The following is an 18,453-nucleotide window of genomic DNA, read 5'->3' on the forward strand; positions in this document are numbered from 1 at the left end:
CCTTCCGTTCCTCTTCCTTCCATAGCACAGTGCATGGAAGTGATAGGTTTGATGGTAGCGGCAATGGACATAGTTCCTTTTGCGCGCATTCATCTAAGACCATTTCAATTGTGTATGCTCAGTCAGTGGATTGGGGACTATACAGACTTGTCTCCGAAGATACAAGTAAATCAGAGGACCAGAGACTCACTCCGTTGGTGGCTGTCCCTGGACAACCTGTCGCTAGGGGTGACCTCCCGCAGACCAGAGTGGGTCATTGTCACGACCGACGCCAGTCTGATGGGCTGGGGCGCGGTCTGGGGATCCCTGAAAGCTCAGGGTCTTTGGTCTCGGGAAGAATCTCTTCTACCGATAAATATTCTGGAACTGAGAGCGATATTCAATGCTCTCAAGGCTTGGCCTCAGCTAGCGAGGGCCAAGTTCATACGGTTTCAATCAGACAACATGACGACTGTTGCGTACATCAACCATCAGGGGGGAACAAGGAGTTCCCTGGCGATGGAAGAAGTGACCAAAATCATTCAATGGGCGGAGACTCGCTCCTGCCACCTGTCTGCAATCCACATCCCAGGAGTGGAAACTTGGGAAGCGGATTTTCTGATTCGTCAGACATTGCATCCGGGGGTGTGGGAACTCCATCCGGAAATCTTTGCCCAAATCACTCAACTGTGGGGCATTCCAGACATGGATCTGATGGCCTCTCGTCAGAACTTCAAGGTTCCTTGCTACGGGTCCAGATCCAGGGATCCCAAGGCGACTCTAGTAGATGCACTAGTAGCACCTTGGACCTTCAACCTAGCTTATGTATTCCCGCCGTTTCCTCTCATCCCCAGGCTGGTAGCCAGGATCAATCAGGAGAGGGCCTCGGTGATCTTGATAGCTCCTACGTAACCACGCAGGACTTGGTAGGCAGATCTGGTGAATATGTCATCGGCTTCACCATGGAAGCTACCTTTGAGACGAGACCTTCTTGTTCAAGGTCCGTTCGAACATCCGAATCTGGTCCTACTCCAGCTGACTGCTTGGAGATTGAACGCTTGATCTTATCAAAGCGAGGGTTCTCAGATTCTGTTATTGATACTCTTGTTCAGGCCAGAAAGCCTGTAACTAGAAAAATTTACCACAAAATATGGAAAAAATATATCTGTTGGTGTGAATCTAAAGGATTCCCTTGGGACAAGGTAAAGATTCCTAGGATTCTATCCTTTCTTCAAGAAGGATTGGAGAAAGGATTATCTGCAAGTTCCTTGAAGGGACAGATTTCTGCCTTGTCTGTGTTACTTCACAAAGAGCTGGCAGCTGTGCCAGATGTTCAAGCCTTTGTTCAGGCTCTGGTTAGAATCAAGCCTGTTTACAAACCTTTGACTCCTCCTTGGAGTCTCAACTTAGTTCTTTCAGTTCTTCAGGGGGTTCCGTTTGAACCCTTACATTCCGTTGATATTAAGTTATTATCTTGGAAAGTTTTGTTTTTGGCTGCAATTTCTTCCGCTAGAAGAGTTTCAGAATTATCTGCTCTGCAGTGTTCTCCTCCTTATCTGGTGTTCCATGCAGATAAGGTGGTTTTACGTACTAAACCTGGTTTTCTTCCAAAAGTTGTTTCTAACAAAAACATTAACCAGGAGATAGTCGTGCCTTCTTTGGGTCCGAAACCAGTTTCGAAGAAGGAACGTTTGTTGCACAATTTGGATGTTGTTCGCGCTCTAAAATTCTATTTAGATGCTACAAAGGATTTTAGACAAACATCTTCCTTGTTTGTTGTTTATTCTGGTAACAGGAGAGGTCAAAAAGCAACTTCTACCTCTCTCTCTTTTTGGATTAAAAGCATCATCAGATTGGCTTACGAGACTGCCGGACGGCAGCCTCCTGAAAGAATCACAGCTCATTCCACTAGGGCTGTGGCTTCCACATGGGCCTTCAAGAACGAGGCTTCTGTTGATCAGATATGTAGGGCAGCGACTTGGTCTTCACTGCACACTTTTACCAAATTTTACAAGTTTGATACTTTTGCTTCTTCTGAGGCTATTTTTTGGGAGAAAGGTTTTGCAAGCCGTGGTGCCTTCCATTTAGGTGACCTGATTTGCTCCCTCCCTTCATCCGTGTCCTAAAGCTTTGGTATTGGTTCCCACAAGTAAGGATGACGCCGTGGACCGGACACACCAATGTTGGAGAAAACAGAATTTATGTTTACCTGATAAATTACTTTCTCCAACGGTGTGTCCGGTCCACGGCCCGCCCTGGTTTTTTTAATCAGGTCTGATGATTTATTTTCTTTAACTACAGTCACCACGGTATCATATGGTTTCTCCTATGCAAATATTCCTCCTTAACGTCGGTCGAATGACTGGGGTAGGCGGAGCCTAGGAGGGATCATGTGACCAGCTTTGCTGGGCTCTTTGCCATTTCCTGTTGGGGAAGAGAATATCCCACAAGTAAGGATGACGCCGTGGACCGGACACACCGTTGGAGAAAGTAATTTATCAGGTAAACATAAATTCTGTTTTCTCCTACATTGGTGTGTCCGGTCCAAGGCTTCATCCTTACTTGTGGGAATATTCTCTTCCCCAACAGGAAATGGCAAAGAGAGCACAGCAAAAGCTGCCCATATAGCCCCCCCTTTGGCTCCTCCCCCCAGTCATTCTCTTTGCCGCTCTGAACAAGTAGCATCTCCACGGGGATGGTAAAGAGTATGTGGTGTTAGTTGTAGTTTTATTTCTTCTATCAAGAGTTTGTTATTTTAAAATAGTGCCGGTTTGTACTATTTACTCTACAACAGAAAGTGATTATTCCTATCCACAAAGATCATCATCAGTTCCTAAGGTTCGCCTTTCTGGACAAACAGCTGTGCCAGATGTACAAGCTTTTGTACAGGCCTTAGTCAGAATCAAGCCTGTTTACAGACCCATGACTCCTCCATGGAGTCTAAATTTAGTTCTTTCAGTTCTTCAGGGGGTTCCGTTTGAACCTCTACATTCCATAGATATTAAGTTACTATCTCGGAAAGTTCTGTTTTTGGTTGCTATTTCTTCTGCCAGAAGAGTTTCTGAATTGTCTACTTTGCAGTGTGATCCACCCTATCTGATATTCCATGCAGATAAGGTTGTTTTGCGTACCAAACCTGGTTTTCTTCCAAAAGTGGTTTCCAACAGGAATATTAACCAGGAAATAGTTGTTCCATCTCTGTGTCCGAATCCAGTTTCGAAAAAGGAACGTTTGTTACACAACTAAGATGTGGTCCGTGCTTTAAAATTCTATTTAGATGCAACAAAGGATTTCAGACAGACTTCATCTTTGTTTGTCGTTTATTCTGGTAAGAGGAGAGGACAGAAAGCTACTGCTACCTCTCTTTCTTTTTGGCTGAAAAGCATCATCCGATTGGCTTATGAGACTGCCGGACGGCAGCCTCCTGAACGAATTACAGCTCACTCTACTAGAGCTGTGGCTTCCACATGGGCCTTCAAGAAAGAGGCTTCTGTTGATCAGATATGTAAGGCAGTGACTTGGTCTTCTCTGCACACTTTTGCCAAATTTTACAAATTCGATACTTATGCTTCTTCGGAGGCTATTTTTGGGAGAAAGGTTTTGCAAGCCGTGGTGCCTTCCGTTTAGGTAACCTGACTTGTTCCCTCCCTTCATCCGTGTCCTAAAGCTTTGGTATTGGTTCCCACAAGTAAGGATGAAGCCGTGGACCGGACACACCAATGTAGGAGAAAACAGAATTTATGCTTACCTGATAAATTTCTTTCTCCTACGGTGTGTCCGGCCCACGGCCCGCCCTGGCTTTTAGTCAGGTTTCAAATTTTTTCTTTCTATACACTACAGTCAGCACGGCACCCTATGGTTTCTCCTTTTTCTCCTAACCGTCGGTCGAATGACTAGGGGGCGGAGCCAGAGGGGGGCTATATGGGCAGCTTTTGCTGTGCTCTCTCTGCCATTTCCTGTTGGGGAAGAGAATATTCCCACAAGTAAGGATGAAGCCGTGGACCGGACACACCGTAGGAGAAAGAAATTTATCAGGTAAGCATAAATTCTGTTTTTTTATTGCCTGCTTAATGTCTGACCATACCTCTAAACAGGAAATATTTATAAGGGGAAATATGTTAAAACATAGCAGCGCCCATTACTTGATGTTATAGAAACTTAGTGGATTTAGAAAACCAACAAATTCCAGAGTTTAATCCCAGACAAGGGGGACAAAATAAATAATTGAAATATATTGCAAAATGTTTAAGTACACAAAAACATTCCATTTAACACCCCTTTTAAACGATTTGATGGGTGTTCAAAAAGCTTTTTGCTGTACATTGTGCTCTTTGAAAGTTGTATTGTTGCACAGAGAACTTTGCCTTAATGAGTTGGTGAACAATCACGGAAATATCTCGAATTAAAGGGACATTATACACTAGATTTTTCTTTGCATAAATGTTTTGTAGATGATTCATTTATATAGCCTATACAGGTTCTTTTTTTAAATAACGTGCTGATTTTCAGACTCCTAACCAAGCCCAAAGTTTTAGGAGAATACTGGTGTATACATACTCCAGCTTTCTCCTGTTTGTGTAAAGAGTCTCTTCATATGCAGGGGAGGGGGGGAGTGATTTATCCTTTTGGTATACAACCACCTTCAGTGGGTGTTCCAGCTAACATTTTTAACAGAGCTAAACTGCGAGCTTCTAAGTTATAAATGGCTTTATACTGGATTTTTAGATCAGTATCTGTGCATATTATTCTTTATTTTAGTGTCTATTACATGCAGTAATATGAAAATTGGTGTATAATGTCCCTTTAATTTGCAGACAAGCAAAAAAAAAATGTAAATATATTTTGTTTATTTAAAAATACTATCAATATTTAGGCTTAACACATTTCTATGGCCCAGTTAGAAAGACAGAATTGGTTATTACCAAATGTTCATCTTGGTGCTGAAGGCAACGTTTATCAAGTATCTCAGATTCAAGAAATTCAGTTTCTTTCTAACGGTCCATTAAAGTTTTATATTTTATAGCTTCTCTTAATTATGATTTATTTTTTTTTGTCCATAGAGAAAGCTTTGCAGAGTTTATTGGAATCCTTAACTTGTCCGCCATATACACCAACGCAACATCTGGAACGCGAGCAAGCCCTTGCTAAAGAGTTTGCAGAAATACTGCACTTTACACTGCGCTTCGATGAGTTGAAGGTAATGATGTAACTTAAAAATCACCACCAGCAGTTTTATTTTTACTGTTTCTTCTTCTAAACATATATATATATATATTTACTTTAGATGAGAAATCCAGCAATTCAAAATGATTTCAGCTACTACAGGCGGACAATAAGTCGCAACAGGATAAACAACATGCATGTAAGTATATACAGTTTGAGGCATACATTTAAAGGGACATTAAACACAAATTGTAAACTACATGATTATGAACCTTTTATATAGAAGAATAATTTTGCAAAGAATAATTTTGCAATGAAAACTGCATCTGTGTTTTGTCAACTGAATATATTGCTTTATGTTTATTCATTTCACTAATGTCCCTGTCCCTCAGAACAAAAGAACCACTGATAACCAATCACAAACTAATGTTCAGATATAAATACTACAAACTGGAAACTCTGTGACTATGTGTCACAGATAACCTATAGGAGGCGCTTACTTAACAGGTGGTGTGGGTGGCCCTAGTGTAAATATATAATAATAATAAACCCATATAAAAATAAAAGCATAACTAAAATACAAAATTGCTATAGAATTAATATATAAATTGTTGAAATCAAATATAAACTTAATTAAAAAATTATTATATGTAAATAAAAAAATAAAAAATACAAATACAAATGTATATATGTGAAAATACACACGTTACACTGGAAGATGTCCAATATAAACGGTGCAAATAAAAAGTCCCAAAATAAGTCCGTCTGAGAAAGGGAAAAGTGGAAAAGGCAGCTCTCGGTCTTCACTTCACAAGTGATGTAATTTTCTTATATGGACAACTGTAAAAAACAGAAACAGAGGCGCCACATGTGTAGATCAATAGATACCAAGACGTGAATCTGGACAAGACACAGGATACTCACAAACGTGAAGGCACTCTCTTGTGCCTGTTAGAGGCAGGCTGGTATTCTAAACAGCAAACCAGTTGGCTGTGTATACGAATCCCCGTCGTGATGTCCTGGAGAGGTGGATGTCCTGCAAGGCAGTCCTTGCCTGGATAGTATCCTAAAGGTTGGAACAAGGGAGAAAGGCTGGAAAGCCTTTGGGTTACTTAGAAGAGATTGATGCACACACCAGACTTCGTGAATCATAAAACTAGCATTTATTATACAGAATAAAATAGCCAGTAATGTAGCACATTACAGCTGGTGTGTTAAAATCAAATCTCTTATGGTATATAGAGAAGTAAAGCGACGCGTTTCTCGGGGGTAACCCCGTTTCCTCAGGCTTGTATGCTCTATCTATGTCTTAATCACCCTTAAATAGGCCTAAGTAACCACATGTTTACAATAAACACTCCCCTTCCTTCCTTTGCTTAAACCAATCAGAACCTTCCTTTCCCCCCACTCCCACTTGTTGCAGTAATTAGTTATTGTTTACTAGATAAATTTGTCATTGACGGTGTGCTACTTGTTCCTTAAGATTCGTGTTATATATACAAATGATCTTGAGGTTTGTTAACAAAATTATTTTTGAGATCGTGTAGAAAGTTACGACCGGGATTATATACACAAATCATGTGATGTATGTCTAACCCACCAATGATGGCGAAAAACTAAGGGGCTTGTCTTAAAATCTGAATCCGATTGGTGGGAGTCAATTTTTTAATGAACTACATTTCCCATGATTCCTGTGAACTCATTTTGTGCGATCGTGTAGAAAGTTACAACCGGGATTATGAAAACAAATCATGTGATGTATGTCTAACCCACCAATGATTGCGAAGAACTATGGGGCTTGTCTTAAAATCTGAATCCGATTGGTGGGAGTCTATTTATTAATGAACTACATTTCCCATGATTCAATACAGGTACACACCCATGAATCTGATAGGTTGGTATGGCGTAAACAGGCTGACGTCAAGTTAACCAACACTGTTCAATATACGATCAATAATGGACTCAGTATTATGCCCAAAAAAAGTTTGAATGTCCAATGACAATGGCTATATGCGTAATAACAAATATGTATATATAAAAACGGTATGTAATAACAATTAATGTATACGGAACACCAGTGTTATAAAATTATATTCTAAATTCTAAAGACCAGGGACCCACTCCTAACTGTCCCTCTTAGCTTATGTGGTGAAGTGACAATATCTCTATGTTTGGAAATGTGCACTGGTGTACCAAACGCATTGCATAGATTAACGTGACTATGTCTGTGTGTATTTTTTTATACCCTATAAATGTCCGAGATAGTAATCTCTGGACATGGTGTTAGTGAAATTAGAATGGGAAAAATCTTTTTGACAATATTTTATAAAAATGGGTGAGATCTAATATATGTGAGTGCATATCGTGTTAACGATATGTATAGTGAATGTCAGCGAGATTAATTTATTAGAAGTATTCTGTGATAATTTAGTGCTGCTAGCGAATGCCTATAAAGCTAAGTGCAAACGTGTTAATATAATATAAGAAAAGATAATAAAAAATATATATGGTAACTGAGATCCGTGATGCAGGTGTTGGTGTTTGTTAGAAGTGACCTACAATATAATATTGATTAGTTCATCCATAAAGATGGGGCTGATAGAGGACCATAAATGCAAAAGGGGATAAAAATGATGCCTCATAATTATGCTGCTTATAGTCACTAAATATAATATGGTTACGGTGATCGTTCTAATATATGTTATTGGTACTAGTATATATGCATTTAAGGTACTCACTATCATATATGATTAAGCAACAAGTGGGGGGTGAAAGTCCAGTGTACAAAATCGCTAAAACCATATATAAATATATATTTCTGTATGTTACTCTTCAACCACATTAAAATAAAAATACTGTAAATGATATACCAAAAACAGATGAAATCTATACTATTGATATTCATATTGTGATTTGTCTCAAGATTTACCAAACAATGACATATGCTATGTGAATACAGCTAAATCTATAACCTCGTTTATACCTATACTATTGATATTCATATTGCAATTCATCTCAAGATCTATAAAACAGTGACTTATGTTATGTGAATACAGCTGAATGTTATGTTATGTTATGTGAATACCGCTGAATCTATAACCTCGTTTAAGCCTGTGGGAAACAAACTGTTGAATTTAAAAATCCAATAGGTTTCCCTCTGTCTGAGTTTGGTGAACCTATTGTATGTATTGCTTTTCGGAATGTTTTCTAAAGGGGTTATTTTAAATGGACATTTTCCAGATATATAGTGTTGACAGGTATGTCTAGACACACTATGTTTGGGTGATTTTGCTTTTATGTTCCTCAGATGTTCACTCCATCTGATGCGAACCTTCCTACAGGTCCTGCCTATGTATTGTATGCCACACTTGCAGGATAGCGCATATATGACATAGCTGGAGTCACAGGTCATTTTGCTTTTAATAGTAAATTTTTTCTTATTGCTATATGACTCTATACTAGTTGTTCCATGGGAAATATATTTACACATGTAGCACAGTCTCTTTCCACATTTATATGTTCCCTTTTTACTAAAAATATGGTTTCCTGTCTTCTCTCCTAATTTTGGTGTATTCATTACCTTTCTTTTTGTCATCACCACCTTACTTGGGGCTAGTTTTTGTTTATAGGAGGGTGCTCTTCTGAAAACTACTTTTGGTTGTAATGGAAGTGTTTTATTCAAAATCGGATCTTTTAATAAAATCGGCCAATGTTTCTTTAAAACTTTGTTAATGTTTTTGTGGTTAGAGTTATATTGTGTAATAAAAAGTGGTTGTTTATTAAAATTACACTTTTCTTGATTATCATGTTGCTCTGTGGGAATTGAAGTTAATAGTTGTTCCCTATTTAGATCCCTGGCTCTCTGGGAACCCTTGTCAATAAGTTCAATCGGATATCCCTTCTCTATGAATCTTGATGTTAAAATGGGCGCTTGTTGGTCATACTGTTCTACCGTGCTACAATTCCTACGTAATCGACAGAACTGACTGTATGGAATGTTGGTCTTCCATTTTGTTAAATGGTTGCTGGAAAAGTGTAAAAAATTGTTGCAGTCTACCTTTTTGAAATAGGTGGAGGTGGATATATTGCCCCAAGGGTCCCAGGCAAGAATAATATCCAAAAATTCTATTTGATCCTTTTGTAAATTGTGTGAAAAACTTATACCCATATTATTGTGATTCAGATATGAAACAAATTCCAATGCTTCTGTTTCTGAACCATCAAAAATAAAAATCAAATCATCTATGTAACGGCCATAGAACACCAGATTGCCCCTCCATTGTGAGTTGTAAATGTATAGGTCCTCAAATTGACCCATAAAAAGATTTGCAAAACTTGGGGCAAATCTGGTGCCCATGGCCGTTCCCTTAATCTGTAAATAAAAAGTGTCTAAAAACTGAAAATAATTATGTTTCAAAATAAAATTTATGAGAGAAATCAAATATTCTTTTTGTATCCCAGGCATGTAGGGGTCTCTATTCAAATATAACTGTGTTGTTCGTATCCCTAAATCATGGGATATATTTGAATATAGAGATCCAACATCACATGAAAGCCAAAAATAATTACCACTATTAACTTTGATGCCGGATAATCTATTGAGTAGGTCTCTGGTATCTTTGATATAAGATGGTAGGTTGATTACGTGCTTCTGAAGATAGATGTCTATATACTCAGACAGTTTGTCAGTAATACTATTGATACCCGCTATTATGGGCCTACCATGGGGGACCTTATCGTCTTTGTGCAGTTTGGGGAGATGATAATAATATGGGGTACTGGGGTGATCAGGTGTGAGGTATCTCTTTTCTTTTTTTGTAAGAATGTCATCTCTGAGCCCTTGCTCTAATAGAAGATTAGGTTTCCTAGTGAAATCAGTGGTAGGATCGTGAGATAGCTTGATGTAGTATTCTCTATTATCCAAGATACGATGGGCTTCTTTGGTATAATCTGTGTAATTTTGTAGGACTATGCCCCCACCTTTATCCGCCTGACGGATGACCAAATTCTTGTCACCCGTCAGGCTTTTGAGGGCTCTGGCTTCATTGGGCCAGGTTCGTTTTTTCCCCATAATTCTTTTGGGCATAGATTCCAAGTCTTCTAAAACTAATTCCTGGTATAGGTCTATGTAAGATACCTCTTCTTTCGGTGGATGAAAGGTGGAGGGGGGTGCTAGTGAGGTGTGAATTATTCCCTCAAACAATTCTTCTGTTAGTTGACTGGGGTCATACATTATTACAGATGGAGGGTTTCTAGTTTGTTGGGAATTTAACAAAACCGGGGCCCCTTCAATGTTTTGTTTTCTTAGGGTCTTAATTGCAAAGTATCTCTGTAACGACAGCTTGCGGGTATATTTGTTAAGATCCACAAACAGTTCAAATATATTATGAGGATTGGGGGGACAATACGATACTCCTCTTCCCAACACCCTCACTTCATCATCGGTAAGATGGTGGGAAGATAGATTAAAGATACCTTTTTTCAATTTTTGAAGTTTGTCTTTTTGGTTGGTTTTTTGACCTGTGACTCCAGCTATGTCATATATGTGCTATCCTGCAAGTGTGGCATACAATACATAGGCAGGACCTGTAGGAAGGTTCGCATCAGATGGAGTGAACATCTGAGGAACATAAAAGCAAAATCACCCAAACATAGTGTGTCTAGACATACCTGTCAACACTATATATCTGGAAAATGTCCATTTAAAATAACCCCTTTAGAAAACATTCCGAAAAGCAATACATACAATAGGTTCACCAAACTCAGACAGAGGGAAACCTATTGGATTTTTAAATTCAACAGTTTGTTTCCCACAGGCTTAAACGAGGTTATAGATTCAGCGGTATTCACATAACATAACATAACATTCAGCGGTATTCACATAACATAAGTCACTGTTTTATAGATCTTGAGATGAATTGCAATATGAATATCAATAGTATAGGTATAAACGAGGTTATAGATTTAGCTGTATTCACATAGCATATGTCATTGTTTGGTAAATCTTGAGACAAATCACAATATGAATATCAATAGTATAGATTTCATCTGTTTTTGGTATATCATTTACAGTATTTTTATTTTAATGTGGTTGAAGAGTAACATACAGAAATATATATTTATATATGGTTTTAGCGATTTTGTACACTGGACTTTCACCCCCCACTTGTTGCTTAATCATATATGATAGTGAGTACCTTAAATGCATATATACTAGTACCAATAACATATATTAGAACGATCACCGTAACCATATTATATTTAGTGACTATAAGCAGCATAATTATGAGGCATCATTTTTATCCCCTTTTGCATTTATGGTCCTCTATCAGCCCCATCTTTATGGATGAACTAATCAATATTATATTGTAGGTCACTTCTAACAAACACCAACACCTGCATCACGGATCTCATTAGTTACCATATATATTTTTTATTATCTTTTCTTATATTATATTAACACGTTTGCACTTAGCTTTATAGGCATTCGCTAGCAGCACTAAATTATCACAGAATACTTCTAATAAATTAATCTCGCTGACATTCACTATACATATCGTTAACACGATATGCACTCACATATATTAGATCTCACCCATTTTTATAAAATATTGTCAAAAAGGTTTTTCCCATTCTAATTTCACTAACACCATGTCCAGAGATTACTATCTCGGACATTTATAGGGTATAAAAAAATACACACAGACATAGTCACGTTAATCTATGCAATGCGTTTGGTACACCAGTGCACATTTCCAAACATAGAGATATTGTCACTTCACCACATAAGCTAAGAGGGACAGTTAGGAGTGGGTCCCTGGTCTTTAGAATTTAGAATATAATTTTATAACACTGGTGTTCCGTATACATTAATTGTTATTACATACCGTTTTTATATATACATATTTGTTATTACGCATATAGCCATTGTCATTGGACATTCAAACTTTTTTTGGGCATAATACTGAGTCCATTATTGATCGTATATTGAACAGTGTTGGTTAACTTGACGTCAGCCTGTTTACGCCATACCAACCTATCAGATTCATGGGTGTGTACCTGTATTGAATCATGGGAAATGTAGTTCATTAATAAATAGACTCCCACCAATCGGATTCAGATTTTAAGACAAGCCCCTTAGTTTTTCGCCATCATTGGTGGGTTAGACATACATCACATGATTTGTGTATTTAATCCCGGTCGTAACTTTCTACACGATCGCAAAAATAATTTTGTTAACAAACCTCAAGATCATTTGTATATATAACACGAATCTTAAGGAACAAGTAGCACACCGTCAATGACAAATTTATCTAGTAAACAATAACTAATTACTGCAACAAGTGGGAGTGGGGGGAAAGGAAGGTTCTGATTGGTTTAAGCAAAGGAAGGAAGGGGAGTGTTTATTGTAAACATGTGGTTACTTAGGCCTATTTAAGGGTGATTAAGACATAGATAGAGCATACAAGCCTGAGGAAACGGGGTTACCCCCGAGAAACGCGTCGCTTTACTTCTCTATATACCATAAGAGATTTGATTTTAACACACCAGCTGTAATGTGCTACATTACTGGCTATTTTATTCTGTATAATAAATGCTAGTTTTATGATTCACGAAGTCTGGTGTGTGCATCAATCTCTTCTAAGTAACCCAAAGGCTTTCCAGCCTTTCTCCCTTGTTCCAACCTTTAGGATACTATCCAGGCAAGGACTGCTTTGCAGGACATCCACCTCTCCAGGACATCACGACGGGGATTCGTATACACAGCCAGCTGGTTTGCTGTTTAGAATACCAGCCTGCCTCTAACAGGCACAAGAGAGTGCCTTCACGTTTGTGAGTATCCTGTGTCTTGTCCAGATTCACGTCTTGGTATCTATTGATCTACACATGTGGCGCCTCTGTTTCTGTTTTTTTACAGTTGTCCATATAAGAAAATGTTCAGATATAGCACAAACTCTGTTTGCACATGTGCAGACTGCCCTCTTGTATTCCCTTAAGGAGTTTAAGCACTGATTCATTTTAGTTACTATTGCAAAGAATGAGTTTCCTATCATGATTGTTGCTGCAAAACTGATTATCCACCTTTTAAAAGCATGTGACACCATAGAAGCTTAGGGAGGGAGGGAAAAGTAAACAAAAGCTCACATAAATTGCCTAAAAGTATTAACCCAAGCCTCCCTGGGAGAAAGTGAACCAAGCACAATTTTTAGATGTATTTCTCTTGTTAAGTGTATCCAGTCCACGGATCATCCATTACTTGTGGGATATTCTCCTTCCCAACAGGAAGTTGCAAGAGGATCACCCACAGCAGAGCTGCTATATAGCTCCTCCCCTCACTGCCATATCCAGTCATTCTCTTGCAACTCTCAACAAAGGTGGACGTAGTAAGAGGAGAGTGGTGTATTATAGTTAGTTTTTTAACTAAAATCAAAAGTTTATTTTTAAATGGTACCGGAGTGTACTGTTTCATCTCAGGCAGCATTAGAAGAAGAATCTGCCTGTGATTTCTATGATCTTAGCAGAAGTAACTAAGATCCATTGCTGTTCTCACATATTCTGAGGAGTGAGGTAACTTCAGAGAGGGAATGGCGTGCAGGTTTTCCTGCAATAAGGTATGTGCAGTTAATATTTTTCTAGGGATGGAATTTGCTAGAAAATGCTGCTGATACCGGATTAATGTAAGTAAAGCCTTAAATGCAGTGATAGCGACTGGTATCAGGCTTATTAATAGAGATACATACTCTTATAAAAGTGTAATATAAAACGTTTGCTGGCATGTTTAATCGTTTTTATATATGTTTGGTGACAAAACTTATTGGGGCCTAGTTTTTTTCCACATGGCTGGTTTGATTTTTGCCTAGAAACAGTTCCTGAGGCTTTCCACTGTTGCAATATGAGTGGGAAGGGCCTATTTTAGTGCTTTTCTGTGCAGCTAAGAATACTGACAGAGACATTCAGCTTCTTCCTGCATGATCAAGGACATCTCTGAAGGGCTCAAAAGGCTTCAAAGTCGTGTTTGAGGAGGGTAACAATCACAGTAGACTGTGGACAGTTGTTGTGACTGTGTTTAAAAAACGTTTTTGTCATTTATTATTCTGTTTTTGTTATTAAGGGGTTAATCATGCATTTGCGAATGGGTGCAATGCTTTGCTGACTTGTTACATACACTGTAAAAATTTTGTTAGTGTAACTGCCTTTTTTCACTATTTCAAATTTTGTCAAAATTTGTTTCTCTTAAAGGCACAGTAACGTTTTTTATATTGCTTGCTAGTCTCATTGCTAGTCTGTACAAACATGTCTGAAACAGAGGATACTTGTTCATTATGTTTGAAAGCCATGGTGGAGCCCCATAGGAGAATGTGTACTAAATGTATTGATTTCACCTTAAACAGTAAAGATCAGTCTTTATCTATAAAAGAATTGTCACCAGAGGGGTCTGTTGAGGGGGAAGTTATGACTAACTATCCCCACGTGTCGGACCCTTCGCCTCCCGCTCAAGGGACGCACGCTAATATGGCGCCAAGTACATCAGGGACGCCCATAGCGATTACTTTGCAGGACATGGCTGCAATCATGAATAATACCCTGTCAGAGGTATTATCCAGATTGCCTGAATTGAGAGGCAAGCGCGATAGCTCTGGGGTTAGACGAGATACAGAGCGCGTAGATGCTGTAAGAGCCATGTCTGATACTGCGTCACAATATGCAGAACCTGAGGACGGAGAGCTTCAGTCTGTGGGTGACGTCTCTGAATCGGGGAGACCTGATTCAGAGATTTCTAATTTTAAATTTAAGCTTGAGAACCTCCGTGTATTGCTTGGGGAGGTATTAGCTGCTCTGAATGACTGTGACACAATTGCAGTGCCAGAGAAATTGGGTAGGCTGGATAAATACTATGCAGTGCCGGTGAGTACTGATGTTTTTCCAATACCTAAAAGGCTTACAGAAATTATTAGTAAGGAGTGGGATAGACTCGGTGTGCCCTTTTCCCCACCTCCTATATTTAGAAAAATGTTTCCAAGAGATGCCACTACACGGGACTTATGGCAGACTGTCCCTAAGGTGGAGGGAGCAGTTTCTACTTTAGCAAAGCGTACCACTATCCCGGTTGAGGACAGTTGTGCTTTTTTAGATCCAATGGATAAAAAATTAGAGGGTTACCTTAAGAAAATGTTTATTCAACAAGGTTTTATTTTACAGCCCCTTGCATGCATTGCGCCTGTCACTGCTGCAGCGGCATTCTGGTTTGAGGCCCTGGAAGAGGTCATTCATACAGCTCCATTGACTGAAATTGTTGACAAGCTTAGAACTCTTAAGCTAGCTAACTCATTTGTTTCTGATGCCATTGTTCATTTGACTAAACTAACGGCTAAGAATTCCGGATTCGCCATCTATGGCTCAAATCCTTGTCAGCTGATGTGTCTTCAAAGTCTAAATTACTCAACATTCCTTTCAAGGAGCAGACCTTATTCGGGCCTGGTTTGAAAGAAATTATTGCTGACAATCCTGGAGGTAAGGGTCATACCCTTCCTCAGGACAGGGCCAAATCAAAGGCCAAACAGTCTAATTTTCGTGCCTTTCGAAATTTCAAGGCAGGTGCAGCATTAACTTCCTCTGCTTCAAAACAAGAGGGAACTTTTGCTCAATCCAAGCAGGCCTGGAAACTTAACCAGTCCTGGAACAAGGGCAAGCAGGCCAGAAAGCCTGCTGCTGCCTGTAAGACATCATGAAGGAGCGGCCCTCTATCCGACAACGGATCTAGTAGGGGGCAGACTCTCTCTCTTCGCCCAGGCGTGGGCAAGAGATGTTCAAGATCCCTGGGCGTTGGAGATCATATCTCAGGGATATCTTCTGGACTTCAAAGCTTCTCCTCCACGAGGGAGATTTCACCTTTCAAGATTATCTGCAAACCAGATAAAGAAAGAGGCATTCCTAAGCTGCGTACAAGATCTCCTTGTAATGGAAGTGATCCATCCAGTTCCGCGGACGGAACAAGGACAGGGGTTTTATTCAAATCTGTTTGTGGTTCCCAAAAATGAGGGAACCTTCAGACCAATTTTGGATTTAAAGATCCTAAACAAATTCCTCAGAGTTCCGTCATTCAAGATGGAAACTATTCGAACCATTTTACCCATGATCCAAGAGGGTCAGTACATGACCACAGTGGACTTAAAGGATGCCTACCTTCACATTCCGATTCACAAGAATCATCATCAGTTCCTGAGGTTTGCCTTTCTAGACAGGCATTACCAATTTGTAGCTCTTCCATTCGGGTTGGCTACAGCCCCAAGAATTTTTACAATGGTTCTGGGCTCACTTCTGGCGGTCCTAAGACCGCGAGGCATAGCGGTGGCTCCTTACCTGGACGATATCCTGATACAGGCGTCAAGCTTTCAAATTGCCAAATCTCATACAGAGATAGTTCTGGCATTCCTGAGGTCGCATGGGTGGAAAGTGAACGGAGAAAAGAGTTCTCTATCTCCTCTCACGAGGGTTTCCTTCCTAGGGACTCTAATAGATTCTGTAGAAATGAAAATTTACCTGACTGAGTCCAGGTTGTCAAAACTTTTAAAAGCTTGCCGTGTTCTTCACTCCATTCCGTGCCCCATGGTGGCTCAGTGCATGGAAGTAATCGACAATGGTAGCGGCGATGGACATAGTGTTATTCGCGCGCCTGCATCTCAGACCGCTGCAATTATGCATGCTCAGTCAGTGGAATGGGGATTACACAGATTTGTCCCCTCTACTAAATCTGGATCAGGAAACCAGAGATTCTCTTCTCTGGTGGTTATCTCGGGCCCATCTGTCAAAGGGTATGACCTTTCACAGACCAGATTGGACAATTGTAACAACAGATGCCAGCCTTCTAGGTTGGGGTGCAGTCTGGAACTCCCTGAAGGCTCAGGGTTCATGGACTCAGGAGGAGAAACTCCTCCCAATATATATTCTGGAGTTAAGAGCAATATTCAATGCTCTTCTGGCTTGGCCTCAGCTAGCAACACTGAGGTTCATCAGATTTCAGTCGGACAACATCACGACTGTGGCTTACATCAACCATCAAGGGGGAACCAGGAGTTCCCTAACGATGTCAGAAGTCTCCAAGATAATTCGCTGGGCAGAGACTCACTCTTGCCACCTGTCAGCGATCCATATCCCAGGTGTAGAGAACTGGGAGGTGGATTTTCTAAGTCGTCAGACTTTTCATCCGGGGGAATGGGAACTCCATCCAGAGGTGTTTGCTCAATTGGTTCTCCGTTGGGGCAAACCAGAATTGGATCTCATGGCGTCTCGCCAGAACGCCAAGCTTCCTTGTTACGGATCCAGGTCCAGGGACCCAGAAGCGGCACTGATAGATGCTCTAGCAGCTCCTTGGTTCTTCAACCTGGCTTATGTGTTTCCACCGTTTCCTCTGCTGCCTCGTCTGATTGCCAAAATCAAACAGGAAAGAGCATCGGTGATATTGATAGCGCCTGCGTGGCCACGCAGGACCTGGTATGCAGACCTAGTGGACATGTCATCCTTTCCACCATGGACTCGGCCTCTGAGACAAGACCTTCTAATACAAGGTCCTTTCAATCATCCTAATCTACTTTCTCTGAGACTGCATGGAGATTGAACGCTTGATCCTATCAAAGCGTGGCTTCTCCGAGTCAGTAATTGATACTTTAATACAGGCACGAAAGCCTGTCACCAGGAAAATTTACCACAAGATATGGCGTAAATATCTTCATTGGTGTGAATCCAAGAATTACTCATGGAGTAGGGTTAGGATTCCTAGGATATTGTCCTTCCTCCAAGAGGGTTTGGACAAAGGATTATCAGCTAGTTCTTTAAAGGGACAGATTTCTGCTCTGTCTATTCTTTTACACAAGCGTCTGGTAGAAGTTCCAGACGTTCAGGCATTTTTTCAGGCTTTAGTTAGAATTAAGCCTGTGTTTAAACCTGTTGCTCCTCAATGGAGCTTAAACTTGGTTCTTAAAGTTCTTCAAGGGGTTCCGTTTGAACCCCTTCTTTCTATTGATATCAAACTTCTTTCATGGAAAGTTCTTTTTCTAATGGCTATTTCCTCGGCTTGAAGAGTCTCGGAGTTATCTGCCTTACATTGTGATTCTCCTTATCTGATCTTTCATTCAAATAAAGTTGTTCTGCGTACAAAACCTGGGTTTTTACCTAAGGTGGTTTCTAACAAGAATATCAATCAAGAGATTGTTGTTCCATCATTATGTCCTAATCCTTCTTCAAAGAAGGAACGTCTTTTGCATAATCTAGACGTAGTCCGTGCCTTGAAGTTTTACTTACAGGCTACTAAAG

The 18,453-nt window shown here is 39.9% G+C and overlaps 1 protein-coding gene across 2 annotated transcripts in view; it reads left to right on the plus strand.

The window, feature by feature from the left end:
• The window catches only part of CYRIA (CYFIP related Rac1 interactor A), a 369,452-nt gene that overhangs the window by 181,612 nt on the left and 169,387 nt on the right, over positions 1 to 18,453 (plus strand). For both annotated transcript variants that reach the window (XM_053709661.1, XM_053709660.1), the window contains exons 6-7: positions 5,040 to 5,176; positions 5,264 to 5,341. In XM_053709661.1, the coding sequence (XP_053565636.1) occupies positions 5,040 to 5,176; positions 5,264 to 5,341 (215 nt within the window). The remainder of the gene's footprint in view (positions 1 to 5,039; positions 5,177 to 5,263; positions 5,342 to 18,453) is intronic.

This window comes from Bombina bombina, chromosome 4 (assembly GCF_027579735.1).
Source record: "Bombina bombina isolate aBomBom1 chromosome 4, aBomBom1.pri, whole genome shotgun sequence".
In the NCBI taxonomy this organism is placed as follows: domain Eukaryota; kingdom Metazoa; phylum Chordata; class Amphibia; order Anura; family Bombinatoridae; genus Bombina; species Bombina bombina.